General features: G+C 40.3%; 1 protein-coding gene and 1 long non-coding RNA gene across 7 annotated transcripts in view; both read left to right on the forward strand.

Moving 5' to 3' along the window:
* Window positions 1-18,285, forward strand: part of LOC131520022 (uncharacterized) — a 141,231-nt gene that overhangs the window by 95,487 nt on the left and 27,459 nt on the right. The window lies entirely within an intron of this gene.
* CLEC1A (C-type lectin domain family 1 member A) overlaps window positions 6,185-18,285 on the forward strand; it is a 39,390-nt gene continuing 27,289 nt past the window's right edge. For 3 of the 6 annotated variants that reach the window (XR_009265903.1, XR_009265904.1, XM_058743699.1), the window contains exon 1: window positions 6,187-6,530. Coding sequence is in view for 2 of the 6 variants with exons in the window: in XM_058743699.1 (XP_058599682.1) it covers window positions 6,416-6,530 (115 nt within the window). In the remaining 4 variants the exon portion in view is untranslated. Of the gene's footprint in view, window positions 6,531-18,285 lie in introns of all 6 variants that reach the window. The other 3 variants (XM_058743700.1, XR_009265906.1, XR_009265905.1) reach the window with 3 other exon arrangements.

The following is an 18,285-nucleotide window of genomic DNA, read 5'->3' on the forward strand; positions in this document are numbered from 1 at the left end:
GCTGACAGGGCAGAGCCTGCTAGGGATTCTCTCTCCCTCTCTCTCTCAAATAAATAAGTACATAAATAAATAAAGAAATAAATAAAATTATCAACCCTCCTTTTTGTATATTCTCAATCTCCCTTACCTTCCAACATATTTTCATAAGTCTTGTCCTAGTCTAATATACTCTATTATTTGCTTACTGTCTTTCTTGTATATCCTCTGCCTTCCTCCTAGAACATAGGCTCCAAAGGGCAGAGCATTTTTTTTTTTTTTTTACAAAACTAGAATCTGAGACTAGCACCTGAATTAAAGTAGGTGTTCAAAAGATATTTTTGTCATTGTTGAAAAAAAGTAAATGTTTAAGGACAGGTAGGAGAAATGGTAATAAAGGTTTTGTGGCAAAAAGTATCAAGAATCTACTTGAATCAGTGAATGGAGAAGAGTTTTAATTGATATTTCAGGAAAATCATAATTATTAACACCTTCTAACTTTATTTTTTTCAGGCCCCAGCTGTTGCAGTTTCTAGTATTTGATCTTCCTGCTTCTTTCTACTGTGTGCTTCACTTACCTCTCCTTTCAAGTTTTATTTAAATTAAATTAAATTAAATTAAATTATTTAGAAAGTTTATCCATTTATTTATTTTGAGAGAGAGAGAGCATGAGCAAGGAAGGGGCAGAGAGAGAGAGAGAGAGAGACAGAGAGAGAGAGAATCCCAAGTAGGATCTTCACTGTCAGCAGTGTCCAATGCAGGGCTCAATCCCATGAACTGTGAGATCATGAGCTGAGCCAAAATCAAGAGTTGGATGTTTAACCTACTGAGCCACCCAGATGCCCCTCACTTCAAACTTTTTTACTGCCTTAGCTCCTATACCATTTTCTAATACATCAATCCAATGCAAATGACCAAATTAATTTGGGTTTACTACTTTTTACAAGGCATAAGGCAAGAGAAAATGTCTTTACGTTCGTTTTATCTAGAATAACTTGATGAACAATACACAGTTTGAGACACATGATAAATCTAGAATGTGTGCTTCCTAATCCTGCCCTCATAGGGCCTGCCTGACCCCACCCAAGCATCTTCTCCACTTTTTTATATTTAGTATGCTTGATTTAGCCAAGATGTCAACTAAAATATAGAAAAGTATAGGTAGAATAATATAATTATATTGTACTGGTTCAGAAAGGATTTTTGGACATTATCTAAAACAGTCTTCTCAGGTTAGGAAATTTAGGCAAAAATTATTACCCGGCTTCCTGGAGTCACATATAAAATCACAAGTAGTTAGCAATAATTGCAAAAGTCCTGACTTCCAGCTAAATGTGTGATTGTTCATGATCGTGGTGTACCAAATATGCTATAAAATGTTAAACTGAGCTCATATACTGTGAGAAAAAAAGATGATTGAATTGACAACAGAAAAACACTTTTTTTAATGTTTAATTATTTTGGGAGAGAAAGAGAGAGAGAGAGCATGCACATGAGCAAGGAAGGAGCAGAGAGGCAGAAAGAGAATCCCAAACAGGTTCTGCACTGACAGAGCCCACATGGGGCCCGATCCCAAAAACCATGAGATCATGACCTGAGCCAAAATCAAGAGTTGAATGCTTGACTGACTGTTTTGTTTTTAGTTACTATATCATTCATTTCTGCTCTAATCTTTATTGTTTCTTTCTTTCTGCTGTTTTTGGGTTTTGTGTAGTCTCCTTTCTCTAGTTCCTTTAGGTATAAGTTTGTGTTAGGTTGTTTATTTGAGATTTTTCTTGCTTCTTGATGTAGGCCTGTATTGCTCTAAACTTTCCTCTTAGGACCAATTTTGCTGCATCCCAAAGATTTTAGACTGTTTGTGTTTTCATTTCATTTTGCTCCATGTAATTATTTTTTAATTTTTATTGTATTTTTGAGAGAGACACACACACACAGAGCATGAGTGAGGGAGTAGCAGGGGGACAGAGAGGGAGACACAGAATCTAAAACAGGCTCTAGGCTCCCAGCTGTCAGCACGGAGCCTGACACAGAGCTTGAACTCATGAACCACGAGATCGTGACCTGAGCCAAAGTAGGCACTTAACCAGCTAAGCCACCTAGGCACCCCCTCTGCATGTAATTTTTAATTTCCTTTTTTGCTGTTGACCCCTTCATTGTTTAGTAGTATGTTATTTAACCTCCATGTATATGTGGTTTTTCCATATTTTTCTTTGATTGATTTCTAGTTTCATTACATTCTGGTCAGAAAAGATACATAGTATGATTTTGATCACTTGGAATTTGCTGAGACTTGTGTTATTGTCTAATATGTGATCTATTCTGGAGAAGGCTCTATGTGCATTTGTAAAGAATGTGTATTCTGTTGTTTTAGGATGGAATGTTCTCATATATCTGTTAAATCCATATGGCCCAGTGTGCCATTCAGAGCCACTGTTTCCTAGTTGATTTTCTTTTTAGATGATCTATTAATGTAAGTGGGGGGTCTTAAAGTCCCCTACAATTATTGTATTGCTATCGATTAGTTCTACTTGTTCTTAACTGTTTTATTTATTTATTTATTTATTTATTTATTTAGCATTATTAATATTTATTAACTTGTATTTTTTTTGAGAGAGAGAGAGAGAGAGAGAGAGAACATGAGTGGGAGAGGAGCAGAAGAAGAGGGAGAGAGAATCTCAAGCAAGTTCCACGCCCAGTGTGGAGCCTGACACGGGGCTTCATCTCATGACCTGAGTGGCAATCAAGAGTCAGATTCTTAACTGAGTCCCCCAGGAGCCCTGATTATTATGTCTTTTATGTCTTTGGGTGCTCCCCTTTTGTATGCAAAACTTTTATGTCTTTGGGTGCTCCCCTTTTGTATGCAAAACTATTTACAGTTGTTATATCTTCCTGTTGGATTGTCCCCTTAATAATCACATAGTGTCCTTCTTTGTTTCTTGTTAAAGCCTCTGTTTTAAAGTCTATTTTGTCTGATATAAATATTGCTACCTTGGCTTTCTTCCATGATACACTTCCATGATAAATATTTCCCCATCCTCTCACTTTCAATCTGCATGTTGTCTTTAGGTCTGAAATGAGTGTCTTGTAGGCAGCATATAGATAGGTACTTTTTTTTTTTTTTTTAAATCCATTCTATCACCCTATGTCTCTTGATTGGAATGTTTGGTCCATTTACATTCAACGTAATTTTTTTTTGAATTTTTAAATGCTTATTTATTTTTGATAGACAGAGTGAGAGCAGGGGGGTGGCACAGACAGAGGGAGACATAGAATCCAAAGCAGGCTCCAGGCTCTGAGCTGTCAGCACAGAGCCTGATGCGGGGTTCAAACTGATGAACCATGAGATGATGACCTAAGCTGAAGTCCGATGCTTAACAAACTGAGCCACCCAGGTGCCCCATTAATTCTTGATACGTATATATTTATTGCCATTTTGTTACTTGTTTTGTGGTTATTTTTGTAGCTCTCTGATTCTTTATCCTCTTGCTCTCTTCTCACACAGTTTGCTCATTTTCTTTAGTGGTATACTCAGATTCCTTTCTCTTTAGTTTTTGCTTATCTATTACTGGTTTTTTTATTTGTGCTTATCATTAGGCTTGTATATAACATCTTCTGTATATGGCAGTCTATGTTAAGTTGATGGTCACTTAACTTTGAACCCATTCTTTACTCCTTTCCTCCCCACATTTTAGGTATATAGTGTCATACTTTATATCTTTATTTTATGACTCCCTTGACTGCATTTTACGGATATACTTCTTTTTACTGTCTGTGCTTCTTATTTTCTAACTGTTACTTATGGCCTTTCCTTCCTATTCAAAGACTCTGCTTTAACATTTCCTGTAGGGTAGGTTTAGTGATCATGAATTCCTTTAGCCTTTGTTTGTGTGGGAAACTCTTTATCTCTCCTTATATTCTGAATAATATCCTTGCCGGATAGAGAATTCTTGGCTGCAGATTTTTTTTCTTTCAGCACTTTGAATGTATCATGCCACTCCTTTCTGGTCTGCAAAGTTTCTGATGAAAAATCCTCTGATGGCCTTATAGGCTTCCCCTTTTTCCGCTCCTAAAATTCTTTTTCACTACTCTTTGCCGTTTTAATTACTATGTATGTATATATGTATCTTGGTGTGGACCTCCTTGGGTTGGTTTTGATGGGGTCTCTGCCTCCTGCATCTTGATATCTGTTTCTTTCCCCAGATTAGGGAAGTTTTCAGCTATTATTTTTACAAATAAATTTTCTGTAAAACCTTCTCTCTCTTCTTCTTCTGGGATCCCTACAATGGAAATGTTATTACACTTGATGGAGTTGCTGAGTTCCCTACGTCTATTCTCATTTTGCATGTTTTCCTTCCTCTCTCACCTGCTTAGCTCAACTGCTCTGCATTATTCTGTCCTCCAGGTCTCTAATTTGTTCTTCTGCTTCCTCTAGGCTGCTATTTATTCCATTTAGTTTATTTTTAATTTCATTTATTATGCTCTTCATCTCTGATATGTTATTTTTAAACTCTTTAAGGGTCTCACTGATACCCTCCACATTTTGCTCAAGTCCTATGAGTGAAGTTATGATTATTACTTAAATTCTCTCTAAGGCATATTACTTATATCCATTTTGCTTAGATGTCTTGTTGTAGTTTTGTCCTGTTCTTTCATTTTGGACATATTCCTGTCTCCTCACTTTGTCTAATTCTCTCTGTCTGTTTCTGTGTGTTAGGGAAGCCAGCTACATCTCCTTTTCTTGAACCTGGTGCTTCAGGGGTATCTCCTATGTGTGCTGTGTGGGCTTTGCTGTTGAGTCTTGACTGCTTTTCTTTCAGTCCAGTCATCTGCAGTGGTTTTCTTTCCATGTTTGGGGCAGTGTTTTGTCTCTGTGGTGTTAGTGGACCAGTCTGGGGCCACCTTCGGTTCGAGCTGAGTCTGACCAGGCATTTGCCAGAGATGCAGTAGTAGCAAATTGCAGGGCACTTTCCCTGTAGTGTCCCCTAAGAAGTTTTCTTTGGTGAGTGGGGCCTACAATCTAACCCGCAGTGTGCCCCCAGCCCACTGCTGGGGCAGCCCTCTTATTGGCATGTGTGTTTATCTTCCTCTCATCCCAGGGCAGGAGTCACTTTGGAGTGATGCTGGCCCCTATTGGGGCTGCTTGCACACTGCCAGCCTTGTGGCCCCAATTTGAATGGGCTATGCTCAAGAGTTTTTTGGAACAGGCATGCCACTGCCACAGACATGGGACTGGCCAGGGTAGGATCCACAGTTTTAGTAAAGCGCATGCTGGTCTGCTTGCAAAATGAGACCTGCCACCACCACCACCTTTACAAAGCCAGATCTGCAAAGCATGTATGGGCAGGGCACACAGTTTCAATAAGGTGCCTGCCAGTCCTCTGTGGGACCCACTGTCACCACTCTGACTGCCAAAACTGGCCTGGGACCCTGCAAAACCTGTGGGGCGGTAGACTGGGCATTGGCAAGGTTTGCTCTTGTCTTCTGGGGGGAGGAGACCTGCAGTGTCAAGACTGAGGCAAGCATAATTGGAAAGGGCAGATCTTCTGAAGCAGCATGGGAAGATGGGGGGGGTGGGGGGTGGGGGCTGGTGGTGTGTATTAGCAAGTTAGGTAGGGAATGTCAGCACGGCACTGGTTCCTGCAGGTGGTTGCTGTTTATGTTGAGGGGCGGGGGAGGGAAATGGCACCTGCCAGTTCCTTTGTTTCTGGAGAAGTCCAATAGGGGAACACTTGTAAAGCTAATACTGTCCCTAACTAGCTATGTGACTTTACAATAACCACTTCCTTCAGCTCACTGGACTTCAATCTCCTTTTTCTGTAAAATGGAAAAGCACAATCAATGAGATGTTCTCGAAATAGTTTCCGTGCTGACATTCCACGTATATGACATTTCATACTACACAATATGCCCTCGCGGAAGAGGGAGGCCCTGTGGTCTGTTCTCTTTTCGTAAAGGCACAGAAGTTAACCTTCATCTAAGTGACTCAGTGAGTGTATGGTAGATAAGAAACAGGTGATACGTATCTCTTCGGCCGATTATTACTCTGCAGAGCCTGAAGGAATCTGTGTGTGATTATAAGGTCTTGCCCCCCCCCCCTTTTCTTTTTGCACTGTACTTACACAGGAATTATAAATAAATGAACAAAAGGGATCTGAGAAGTGCAACCCTTCGAAAATTGTTCAGACGGAGACCGCCCAAATGAAAAACACATGCTATTTCCCCTCTGCCTGAGCAATTTGGCATTCCGCGTACAAGTTCCCAGGAGAGGGGCTGGGCCTCTCCAGGCAGGAACTGGAGCCAGAGGCTTCCCCTGCTACTCGCTGGGATAGAAGAACATCAGGAATGACTTTCAGTGCAGTAGTTCCTGTGGTGCTCGCAGAAGCCACGCAGCTTGGGTGCAATCAAACTGCGGCCCAGCCTCATCCCTGCAGGAATCCAGATGCAGGCCAAGTACAGCAGCACAAGGGACATGCTGGACGACGATGGGGACACCGTCGTGAGTGTGCATTCTCGAGCCTCGTCTCCAACCCAGCAGCCAGAGGCCGGACGCAAAGGTACTCTGCCTCCGGAGTGCAAATTGGCAAGACCCTTGGGCGATGCATGGGATGAGCTCTCTCTCTGGGGAATGCGCCACATGAGGGAAAGAGAAAGCGTTTCCATGATTGATAATTACCTGTCACTGTGCACTTTCCACAACTTGTGTGCCTCGTATATGAACGTCTGAAAAACTAAGCTCAGTACGAACAAAGATGTTTATTTTTCTAAGATTCTATCGTGAGCACAGTGGTTTGCAGTTAAGGGTGTATTGTGTTTACCAAGTAGGTATAAGTATACAAAGATGAGATTGTATGTAGAATTAAAGCAGCATTCCTTCTCTTTCCCGGCTTCCCATGAAGGCCAAATCCAATGCTGTTCTATTTACCATCTGCAATCCGATCTGGGAATTCGCTGGTTTGGGACTCGTGGCTTTAGAAGGAGTTTTCCCAGCAGACACAGAAACCTGGGTATTTTGTCATAATTCTGCATCTTGAAGTTGTGAGGCCTCGGGAGAGTCATGTCAACATCAGGTGTTGGTTTTTATCATCTGTGAGATGAGGTGGGATTAAAGTAAGTGCTTTCTAAGGTCCCCTTAGCTTAATTCGGTGATTCGATTATCTAAATAGAGGCCTCAGTTGCAATAACATCCCATTCCCTTCCCTTTTGTTCTGCTTACTACCAGAATATTACTGAGATGGTTGAAGTGAATTATAAAAATATTTAATCTTAGTTACATTTCTACCTTAGTTAAGCTTCTACCTTATGCTTCTATTTCCAATAACTCACTTTCTGACATAGCAATAAAAATATTTTTTTTCAGTCCATAGAATTCATATACAGAGAGAAGGATCTTATATCCTGGGCAACTCAGTCAATGTAAGGCAAAATGTGACGAGTTCTAGTGGAAAGACCTCACAGTGTAACACAGAAACAGGTTCTTTTTTTGTTTTTTGTTTTAATATTTATTTATAGGAGACAGAGGGACAGAGTGCAAGCAGGGGAGGGACAGAGAGAGAGAGAGAGAGAGAGAGGGAGAGAGATACAGAATCTGAAGCAGACTCCAGGCTCTGAGCTGTCAACACAGAGCCCGATGTGGGGCTTGAACCGACAAAGCGGCAGGATCATGACCTGGGCCGAAGTGGGACGCTTAACCGATGGAGCCACCCGGATGCCCCATAGCCAGGTTCCAATATCAGCTGTGCTGCTTACAGACTGGGGTATTGGACAAGTCACTTAAGTATTCTGGGGCCTCAATTCCTTCATTTATAAAATGTTAGCGACAGTAAACACGTATACAGTGAGTGTTGTGTGCCTCAAAGTATTTTAAGCACTTGTGTATATGAAACTTCTATTTTATAGAGTGCCTGGGGTTTAAGGTTGAGAAGTTATGTAAAGTCCTTGGCATACCACAGACATACCTGTGTGTTTCTTTTCAGTATGCCATTCCTTGAGAATTCCTAACTGTTCTGTTTAACATTTTTGTGTTAGTCTGCATCAGAGAGATTTTTTTTTTTTTTTTTTGAGACAGAGAGAGACAGAGCATGAACGGGGAGGGTCAGAGAGACAGGGAGGCACAGAATCTGAAACAGGCTTCAGGCTCTGAGCTGTCAGCACAGAGTCCGACGTGGGGCTCGAACTCACGGACGGCGAGATCATGACCTGAGACGAAGTCGGAAGCTTAACCGACTGAGCCATCCAGGCGCCCCTGCATCAGAGAGAGTCTTAATCAGTGACGGGATCGTAGTATGTCCTTCTCGTTTGGCCACACTCAGGTTTTCTTCACTTCTATAAATCTGGACACATACTTTTTCACCGTTCCCTTCCACTTCTCCTTTATCAAATAACTTTGAGGTTTTCTTCCTTTCCTCTATTAAACCTTTCCATTCAGTTTCTGCTCATTGAATGATCACCACCTGAGACTCACTAATGTGACTTTATCTTATTGTTTTCTTTCTACTACACTATCTACTAAGTTGTAAGAAGATACTGGGGACTTCTAGCCTCCTTGATGTGAAGCAAAGTGACAACTTTGGGATGTCAGTTTCTGTAGTCACCGATTGTGAGCCGCACGATCCGATATGTTTTCCTCCAACAAATCCTGTGAAGAATCAGCTTTCAGGGCTGTGGTTTTAAGTGGCTTGTGTATAACTTCATTTTTCATCTTTAACTAGAGCCAGGAACTCACAAAGATTAGTGATCAGCATAATCAGGAACAGGGTGTACAAATAAGGTAGGTGGGGCAGGATAAAACAGTGAAACATCTGGCAACCTTTCCATTAGAAGGGGAAACTGAAACAGTAGGAGTAGAGGTTACAAAGAAGTGTCTTGAAGGCAAACCTCTGAAAATAGTTATCTTGCCCTTCATGTATGATACTTCGTTTTTACCTTGTGTTAATGCAAATATTTAAAGGGATGTCACTGTTGAAGTTTAATTATTTCTTAGGAAAATGATCTGATGTGATTTTACTATTAAAAATAACAGAGCAAAGGAAGGGCATGTGGGTGGTTCAGTTGGTTAAACATCCGACTTCGGCTCAGGTCATGATCTCGCGGCTTGTGAATTCGAACCTGCATTGGGCTCTGTACTGACAGCTCAGAGCCTGGAGCCTGCTTTGGATTCTGTCTCCCTCTCTCTCTGCCCCTCCCCAGCTCATGCTCTGTTTCTCTTTCTCTCAAAAATAAACATTAAAAAAAGGAGAAGGAGGAGGAGGAGGAGAAGGGGAAAAATACCAGAGCAAAACTCACTCCGAGAATATTTTGGCAATGCAGAAGATTTAAATTCTTATGATTGGAAAATTAATTTTTTTCTCTAAAATCAATAAAAATAAATTATGTCCACTCGTTTATTTCCTCGATTTTCATTTTTTCAGTATAAAAGTTATGTTCATCTTAAAAAATGCTAAACAATTCAGAAGATAAAAAGTAAAAGTGAAAGACAATGTCCTCATACCTTCTTTCGAAAAACTTATGTTCAAGGTTATGTTATGCCAGGCATATTGCAAGGTATGCTAAATACGATATTGCAAAGTAATAGCAAATATAATATGATCCCTGTTTATGAGGAAACTTAAAGTTTTGTGTCTTCTTCAATTTCTATCATAAGCTTTCTATAGTTTTCAGTATACAGATCTTTTACCTTTTTGGTTAGGTTTATTCCTAGGTATTTTATGGTCTTTGATGCAATTGTTAAGGATGCAATAATGCTGACTTGAAGCAGAACATGCACCTCAATATTTATAGCAGCTTTATCAACCACTATCAACCAATTTGTTGATATTGGCTATCGACCAAAAGCCAAATTATGAAAAGATCCCAAATGTCCATCAACTGTTGAATGGATAAAAAAGCTGTGGCTTATATACAGAATGGAATGCTACTTGGCAACAAAAAAAGAATGCAAATGCATCCATTTGCAATGACATGGATGGAACTGAAGGGTATTACGTTAAGCAAAATAAATCACTCAGAGAAAGACAGAGGTATTTCACTCGTATGCGGAATGTGAGAAAGCCAACAGATGAACATAGGGGAAGGGGAGGACAAATAAGATAAAAAGAGAGAGGGAGGCACACCATAAGACACTCTTTAAACACAGAGAACAAACTGAGGATTGCTGGAGGGGTGACAGGTGGGAGGATGGGCTAAATGGGTGATGGGCATTAAGGAGGGCACTTGTTGGGATGAGCACTGGGTGTCATATATGAGAGATGAATCACTGGGTTCAGTTTTTGAAGCCAAGACTGAGCTGTATGTTAACTAACTTGAAGAAAGAAAGAAAGGAAAGAAGAAAGAAAGAAAGAAAGAAAGAAAGAAAGAAAGAAAGAAAGAAAGAAGGAAAGAGAAAGGAAGGAAGGAAGGAAGGAAGGAAGAAAGAAAGTTCCACATCATATGAAAACAAAGCTCGGAGGGTTTAAGGGGTTAGGGGCATGATAAGCAGACAGACACATGACAGAAAAGCCACGGAGGGCATAAGTAACTTTGTGTTTTCAGAAATCTATGAGCACTGCGTTCTGGCTGATGGGTAGAGTTGGAGAGAGGGGAAGCTGACAAGAGCTAGTATGGAAAGCTTAAAAGGGCCTATTATGTCATATTGAGGCATTTTCATTCCAATTCAGTACAACAAGCTCACAGAAGGATTTAAACAGGGAGTAACATAATCAGTTTTGTGTTTTTAGAAAACCATCTAGGCTGCAAGGAGGTAGATGCATTGCAGGAGTACGAAACTGCACGAGCTAATACCTAGGTAGTTAGCATTAGCTAAGTGTGAGATTAGAAGAACCTAAACTGAAGTAGTGTGAGAATGAGAAGGGGGAATCAGACGCTGAGGAGATAGAGTTTAAAGAGTTGGTGACTGGTTACAAGTGGAAAAGACAAGGAAAGAAAGAACACAGGTTGATTAGGTTCCACTGATGTTCTGTAGATGGTGTTGCCAACAATTGGGGTAGAGACTCCGGGCAGTTGGAATTGCCCAGACACTTGGATGTGTTGCAAGTGGGTTGCAAGTAAGGATTTTGAGCTACATATGTATGTGAGAATTGTTGACATCTTGGTTAGAATTAAACTTTCTGAGGATGAGCAAGGTCACTGAGAAGGAGAATGGAAAATGAAAAGACAAAAAAACCCAAAGGAATAGAGTTCCGAGGAGAGAATCAGGGGCAGGATGGATGAGACGTTCCAATAAAAGCTACTAATAATGAACGGTAAACAGTGGCAGAGGTGGACCAGGAGAGAGAGAGACATTAAGGAAGCCAAAAAACAATAACTTCAAGAGAAATGGAAAAGTCAATGGTGAATTTTAAAAATAATAAATAATAGGGGCGCCTGGGTGGCTCAGTCGGTTGAGCGACCGACTTTGGCTCAGGTCATGATCTCATGGTTTGTGAGTTCGAGCCCCGCGTGGGGCTCTGTGCTGATGGCTCGGAGTCTGGAGCCTGCTTCGGATTCTGTGTACCCCCCTCTCTCTGCCCCTCCCCCACTCATGCTCTGTTTCTCTCTCTGTCTCAGAAATAAATTTTTTTAAATAATAAATATTGCAGAAAAATGCAAGCAAAAGGAAGGCTAAAAACAATTTATTGTTTTAGCAATAAGAATAAAAATAGATTATTGGTAATTTTTAATGCCAGGACTTTGGAAGGAACCTAGTTAAATAGGAAAATAAACAATTTGTCATTTTCCTTTTTAAATATTTTCTCTTTTTGAGGAGTTAGCTGTAAAGAGAAAAGATCAAGTGTCAGATCTGAGGTATTATGACTTTGCGCAAGTGCATTTGAAAATTATTTATTATTATTATTATTATTATTATTATTATTATTATTTTTAAGAGTCTAGTGAGGCATTTTATTTGCATGAACGTATTCCATCCCTAGAAGAAGAATCCCAGCATTTTCCCTCCTGTGTGTTTTCATCATGCTTCCTCTGATAGGCCAACGTTCCAACAGAAGACTATAAACCTATCAAAAGAACCTGAAGACATATTAGGGTTTAAGAAAAAAACATAAAAACACTTTAATGATACATTTATGTTCTACTTTACCGCTGCTTATGTTCATTACAATATTCTCAATTTTTTCTAGCTTTTTAGCTTCCCTTCCTCAACTAAAGTGTCACTTACGTGCCATGGCATAAATCACATCTCACTGATCCAACAAATCTTTAAGGCATACCTATTTAACATCAAGCAAGATGGTAGGCTTGGAAGGCTATTATTATTATTATTTAAGCGAAGTATCGTCGACCCAAAATGTTTTATCGGTTTCAGCTGTGCAACTTAGTGATTTGACAAGTTCACGCTCTGCTCCCCACAAGTGTAGCTGCCATCCATCGGCACACGATGCTATGGCAATCGCACTGACTGTGTTTCCCATGCTGTCCCTTCCGTTCCTTGACTTATTCATTCCATAACTAGACGCCTGTACCTCCCACTCTCTTTTACTCATTTTGCCCACCCCGTCACCTGCCTCCCGTCTGGCAACCGTTTGTTTTCTGTACATTGATGAGGAGAGCCGATTTTTAGGTGCTTGGAGAAGTGGAAGGAGTAATGGGAATCAATTACAAGAAAATGGCAGGTAACGCTGTTGAGGGTGTGTAGAAGGCCACAAGAGCAGATAGGGATGAACAAGTTCCTGACTGTGTTTACTCATGCGAATATCCTTGAATGAGGTGACGTTTGCTCTTGGCAGAGCAAGATGGGCACTAGTAGTGAGGAAGACGTGGGCAGGGACAAAAGCACATAGGTAAGAGCTAGCCTGGGGCAGTGTATTAGTGGGTAAAATTAAGAAAGGCAAGAACTCAGAGGGAAAAGGTGAAGTATTACTTTTGGATGGGAATTTAGATCAGGATAAGATCATTGGGGGAATCACCCGCAGAGTCAAACGCAATGACAAGGTAGATTTATGGGCTGAGACGTAGTCTTCAAAGAAAAGGGGCATATGAGGAGGGACCTTTGGCAGATGAAGCTAAAACGTTGGATGGGATCCTGCTACGCAGGGTCTTTTATACCAAGAAGACTTGTTTTTCCTTTGGGAAGAACTTAAACGTGCATTTGGTGGCAGAGTGGGGAAGGTATGATTTAAGGTGGCTATTTCTGAGGTGTTTCACAATAAAGAAGTGAAAAGTAGTAAGCGGTAAAACACTAGAGTCTTTCCATAATTCCATACGGAACTGCTATAAGGACAAATATTGATGTGGGATCTGTTGGGAGGCTAGGAAAATGATTTAAAAATTTCAGCCAAATTTCATTTGCTCCTTCACTTACTAGCTGTGCAAACTTAAGCAAATTAAGCAACTCCTAGATACTGCAGTTTTTAAAAATCCAAAGGAAGGTTAAAAATAGTGCCCTCTTGGGTAGTTTTTGGATGAGTCAAATGAAATATGACCACATAATACACTCAGTAGTTGTCATTATCAAAAGCTGTGTGTCCTTGGGTAAGGGGACTCGCCCCTCTAGGACTCAGTTACCTGCCTGTAAAATGGGGATCATGAGGAGTATCTACTCACAGGGGGTTGTAAGATACGAGATAATGCATAAGGCATTTATCTTAGTAACTCAAGGAGTGTTAGCAATCTTTATGAGTAGCGATGTTATTTTTGAATTGTGTTTCATAAGTGAAACTTCTTAATTAAGATATAAAATTGACTCACCTAAATTTTACTCAAAAACATATGTGTAATCGACTTTCTAATTGCAGTGAGTTAAAAACTCAATGATATTCTGCAAATAGGTTATACATTTTTAGATGCATATTCTTTTGAAATGATAGGAAGAATAACATCCATTTACTTTTAGAGAGAATGAAAATATTAAATAGGATTTGAAATAAAATCATAAGATAATGAAAATCTGCATTTTCATGAACACTGAAAAATATTCTCAACTCACGGCCCCTCAAATATTCTTCCAGAGATTTATTATGTGCCCTATGGGAGGAGTAAGGAAACAAAAAGAAGTCGCTAAAAAGACAACATTGGAAATTTGAAAGTCAGATATCTAATCGGCAATATCTCATGATTAAAAAACGTTAAAAGTAATTTCTGAAAGATGATGCACCTTGCCACCGGTCTAATTCGCCTCCATTATGTCTGTGAGTCCTGGTAAAGGAGAAGTCTACAAAGTGTGCTGTTAAGCATGATGATGTAATCCTGTCTCTGGCCCTAGTTTGCCATGTGGCTTTGTGCAAATTATTTAGATTCTCTGTGTCTTTTCCAGCTTTTAGTATGCTTTCTCTTTCAGAGGCATACTAAAAAACTACATCTGGTAATACAGGTGTCATTTCTTATAGGCCCTGGGAATGGAGCCTTTCTTTCAAGGGAAACTCCTTTCTGACGCCTGATGAAGAAAGAGTAACTAAAGGGTCAAGGATGCCAACTCTCTCCATCTACAACGTTTCTTATAATTACAAAGGAATTTGCCTTCCAAACTTGACCTCAGCACTGTAGCCTTTTATAATATAGTTATAGTAAAACGATACAGGAAAGGGGTGGGTTTTTTTTCTATATATATCTTATTATTCCTAAGGATGTTTATACCATTCCTTGCCCTGTCCACACCTTTTTCTAAACATGCCTCAGGGGACAGTACAAGGGTTCTCTTCCAAAAAATAGAACCACGATAAAGCCAAGCCAAACTGAAGCATCTCCCAGGCAGTTTTTTTTTTTTTTTCTTATTTCAGGGTGGAGGTGGCCCCTAGAGACAGACCTCATTTTATGATCAAGACATTTGGAATAAAACTCAGGAATATTAAACTTAGAAAAATAGAGGGAAATATAACATCAAAAAAAAAAAAAAGAAAGAAAAAAAAAAAGAAGTGAAACTTTCAACTCCAAGGGCTTTCCATTATGGAAGCCCGGTTTCCTGGGAAATGAGCACACCTCCTGTAGAAACTCCCTAGGGTTGTGTTTTTCTGAGTCTTGAGATAAACAGGAAGAGATTGTGAATACTGAGAGAGGGAGGCAGGGAGAGAGAGGGAAGGAGGGAGAAAGGGAGAAAAGGAGGGAGAGAGAGGAGAGGCAGAGTAGAAAAATTTCCAAATGACCAGGGAAAGATGATTCTTTAGAAGGGAATTTTTGTAACTTTGTTCCTTAGCAAAAGATATAGACTCCTGCTTTTGTCTTCTGTCCTAGAGACAATCTCAGGAAAGGTCATGTATTTATTCTTTACATGGATATAATTATTATTAAATAATATTCCAATATGTTAAGTCCATGCCCTCGCTTTACAGTAAAGGTTTAAGATTCTTCTTTTTTATTCTTTCAGTAGAAGATCAACACCTCTCTTGGGCCCCGATATTATACAAGGAAAAGCAGGTTTCTTAAGGGATAGTTTGGTTGATTTCTATAGTTTTTCTTTCCCTTTCCCTTCTTATTATATATAATTTGGACCAGGGAAATATTAGTCATAAAAAAGGAACAGCATTTAAGAAATAGTTTATGCCTTTCAGAGTGTATTAATATAAGTAGGTTTCAGCAGGAGTAGATAGGTATATGACAGATATTTACATATAATCTGCTCCTTCCTTCCTTCCTTCCACATTAATTGAGCTTATTTCACCTGATGTTCTAGGTACTAGAACTGATGTCTTTCTAGTGATTAAATAGACAATAATCTTCTTCAAAAAGGAGCTTACTTTCTATTGGGGTAAGACAGATATAAACCGACAGAAACGAGTAAGATATATAATATATTTGATAGTATTAAGATATATAGAGAAAAATAAAGCCATCATGGTGGTGGGTGCACATATGGGCTAGTACCTCTGGAATCCAGAAATATCCACCTATTTAAGGTTTTTTTGGCCATAAGGAACTTTAAAAAGACTTAGGGTTTGGAGAAGATGTTTAACATCAGCTATATTCTGGCTTCTGATCTCGTTCTTTTATGTTCTGTTGATTTGAGATACTCTTAAGTCAATGCCTTGACAGTCCAACAATTTCCAGGAAAATTTAGACCAAATCACATAGGCCAGTTAATCAAAGGAAATGGGAAAGAAAGCACATCTCTCCAATATCTGTTCGTGATTCAGAATCTCACACAAGTCAGTGAATAGAAACCAGTATGGCTAGAAGATGAATTTAGCTGAGTCCACCTTCTGCTGTCAGAAATATGGCTGAAAACGCAATAGATTTTTAAAAATCAACAATGTTTAGGGTGCCTGGGTGGCTCAATTGACTAAGCGTCTGACTCTTGATTTTGGCTTAGGTCATGATCTCCCTGTTGGTGAGTGTAAGCCCCCCCTCAGGCTCTGTGCTGACCTTGCAGAGCCTGCTTGGGATTATCTCTCTCTCTCTCTCTCTCTCTCTCTCTCTCTCTCTCTGCCCCTCCCCTGCTTACACTCCGTCTCTCTCAAAATAAATACCTAAACTTAAAAAAGAAATGAACTCCTGGACCTCTTCCAAGGGTGCATCCTTTAAATGGAAAGTTGAGGAGCAGGGAGTAGCCTGCCAATTAATTATGCAGGAGCAGAGGTGGAGCTAACACAGGTTAACACAAAGGACAAGTTTGTTTCAAGGTTAAACAGAGGCCACTGTGTGTAGAATCTTTGAATGAGGGGAGAGTAGTTCAGAAAAAAGAATGAAAGAACTAGGTAGGGTCCGGAAGAACAAGACTCTTGTAGAAATTTATTTTAAGTGAAGAAAAGCTATTGGAAGCTTTTAGGTGGGGAAATAACATAATCCAATTTAATTTTTTTAATTTTTAATTTTTTAGTTTTTTAAATTTTTTATTATTTTTTTATTAACGTTTATTTATTTTTGAGACAGAGAGAGACAGAGCATGAACTGGGGAGGGTCAGAGAGAGAGGGAGACACAGAATCTGAAACAGGCTCCAGGCTCTGAGCTGTCAGCCCAGAGCCCGACGCGGGGCTCGAACCCATGAACCGGGAGATCATGACCCGAGCCAAAGTCGGATGCTTAACCGACTGAGCCACCCAGGAGCCCCTAATTTTTTTTTTAAAGAGCAATCTGAGTCTTTATGAAAAGTAATTTGGATTTTTTTCTAACTGTAATGCAATCCAGTGGAAGTTTTCGTGGAGGTGATTGTTAGTAGAAAATAAGATTCACAGTTTAAAATATATCAATACCAATGTCAAAAAATTATATATCTTATTTTGAGAGAGAGAGAGAGAGAGAGAGAGAGAGAGAGAGAGAGAATCCTAAGCAGGCTCCGCCCTGTTAGTGCGGAGCCTGAAGCAGGGCTCACATTAGGACCTGAGGGGAAATCAAGAGTCAGATGCTTAACTGGATGAGCCACCCAGCGCCCCACACATTCGCTATTTCTACACCATCATTACTACTTATCATTCCTCACTTGGAAATAAGGTGTAACACAAATCTCTGTACCTAGAATACATGACATGGAGGACCGTGTCAAAGGGGAGATGAATTCAGATGTCTTCAACCTTTTTGTTTTAGGACCTGACCTAACATTCCCAATGAAGGGAAACACAGTTTCAAGGAAGCATCAGAGTTTTATTGAGGGTTTGGCTCTTTCTTTGTTCATTTTAATCACCATGCTAGATGCCACACGTTGGGGGGTGGGGGCAGCGACTTCCTTGTAGGATACCACACAGGTCATTCGGATCCATAGCTAGCCTCAGCAGGTGACGGGTTCCCTGTTGACTCAGTAGCTCCTCTGCATTTACCACAAAGCACGACTGTGGGGGTGCAGCATTTATTATTTAACTGTTCTAAATTGAGATAGCTTAGATCCATCCTTGAGCCCCTGATGATCACGTTTCTTGATGGTCCATTTTGACGGAGATATAAATGAAATGAACGAACAAAATCCTTACAGGAAAGGGGCTTTCAACAAAGAAATCCCCAAAAGCAAACAGTAAAATGATCACTTCTCATTAGTCATACGCAATTTGCTTTTCAGAAGAAACACGATGCGGAATGTGGGGGTGGGGGGCGATGCATCGCGAAAGTAACAGCACACTAATTTCACCTCTCTGGTGGTGTGAACAACAGTTCCTCGCTGAGGCAGTTCCATGTCTTTCATAACTCGGATTTTGGCAAAAAGAAGGTTACACTAACCAACTTATAAAGATACTGGCAATGCTTTGCTGGATGCAGCGCAAAGTAGAACGGGGCGGGGGGGGGGGGGGCAGGGCGGCGGAACTCCGTGGGGCCGGTGAAGGATTCCCGCTGTGTAAGTGAGGCTTGGCAGTGAGCCTTTTAACAGCATTCCTGAGGATGGAGGGCATGTTATCTAGCCCCTGGTTACAGTTTTCCTGCAGAAGGGGTTCCTTCCCAGAACCAGCTCTTCTCACTTGCCT

The sequence above is a fragment of the Neofelis nebulosa genome, chromosome 8, assembly GCF_028018385.1.
Source record: "Neofelis nebulosa isolate mNeoNeb1 chromosome 8, mNeoNeb1.pri, whole genome shotgun sequence".
NCBI lineage: Eukaryota > Metazoa > Chordata > Mammalia > Carnivora > Felidae > Neofelis > Neofelis nebulosa.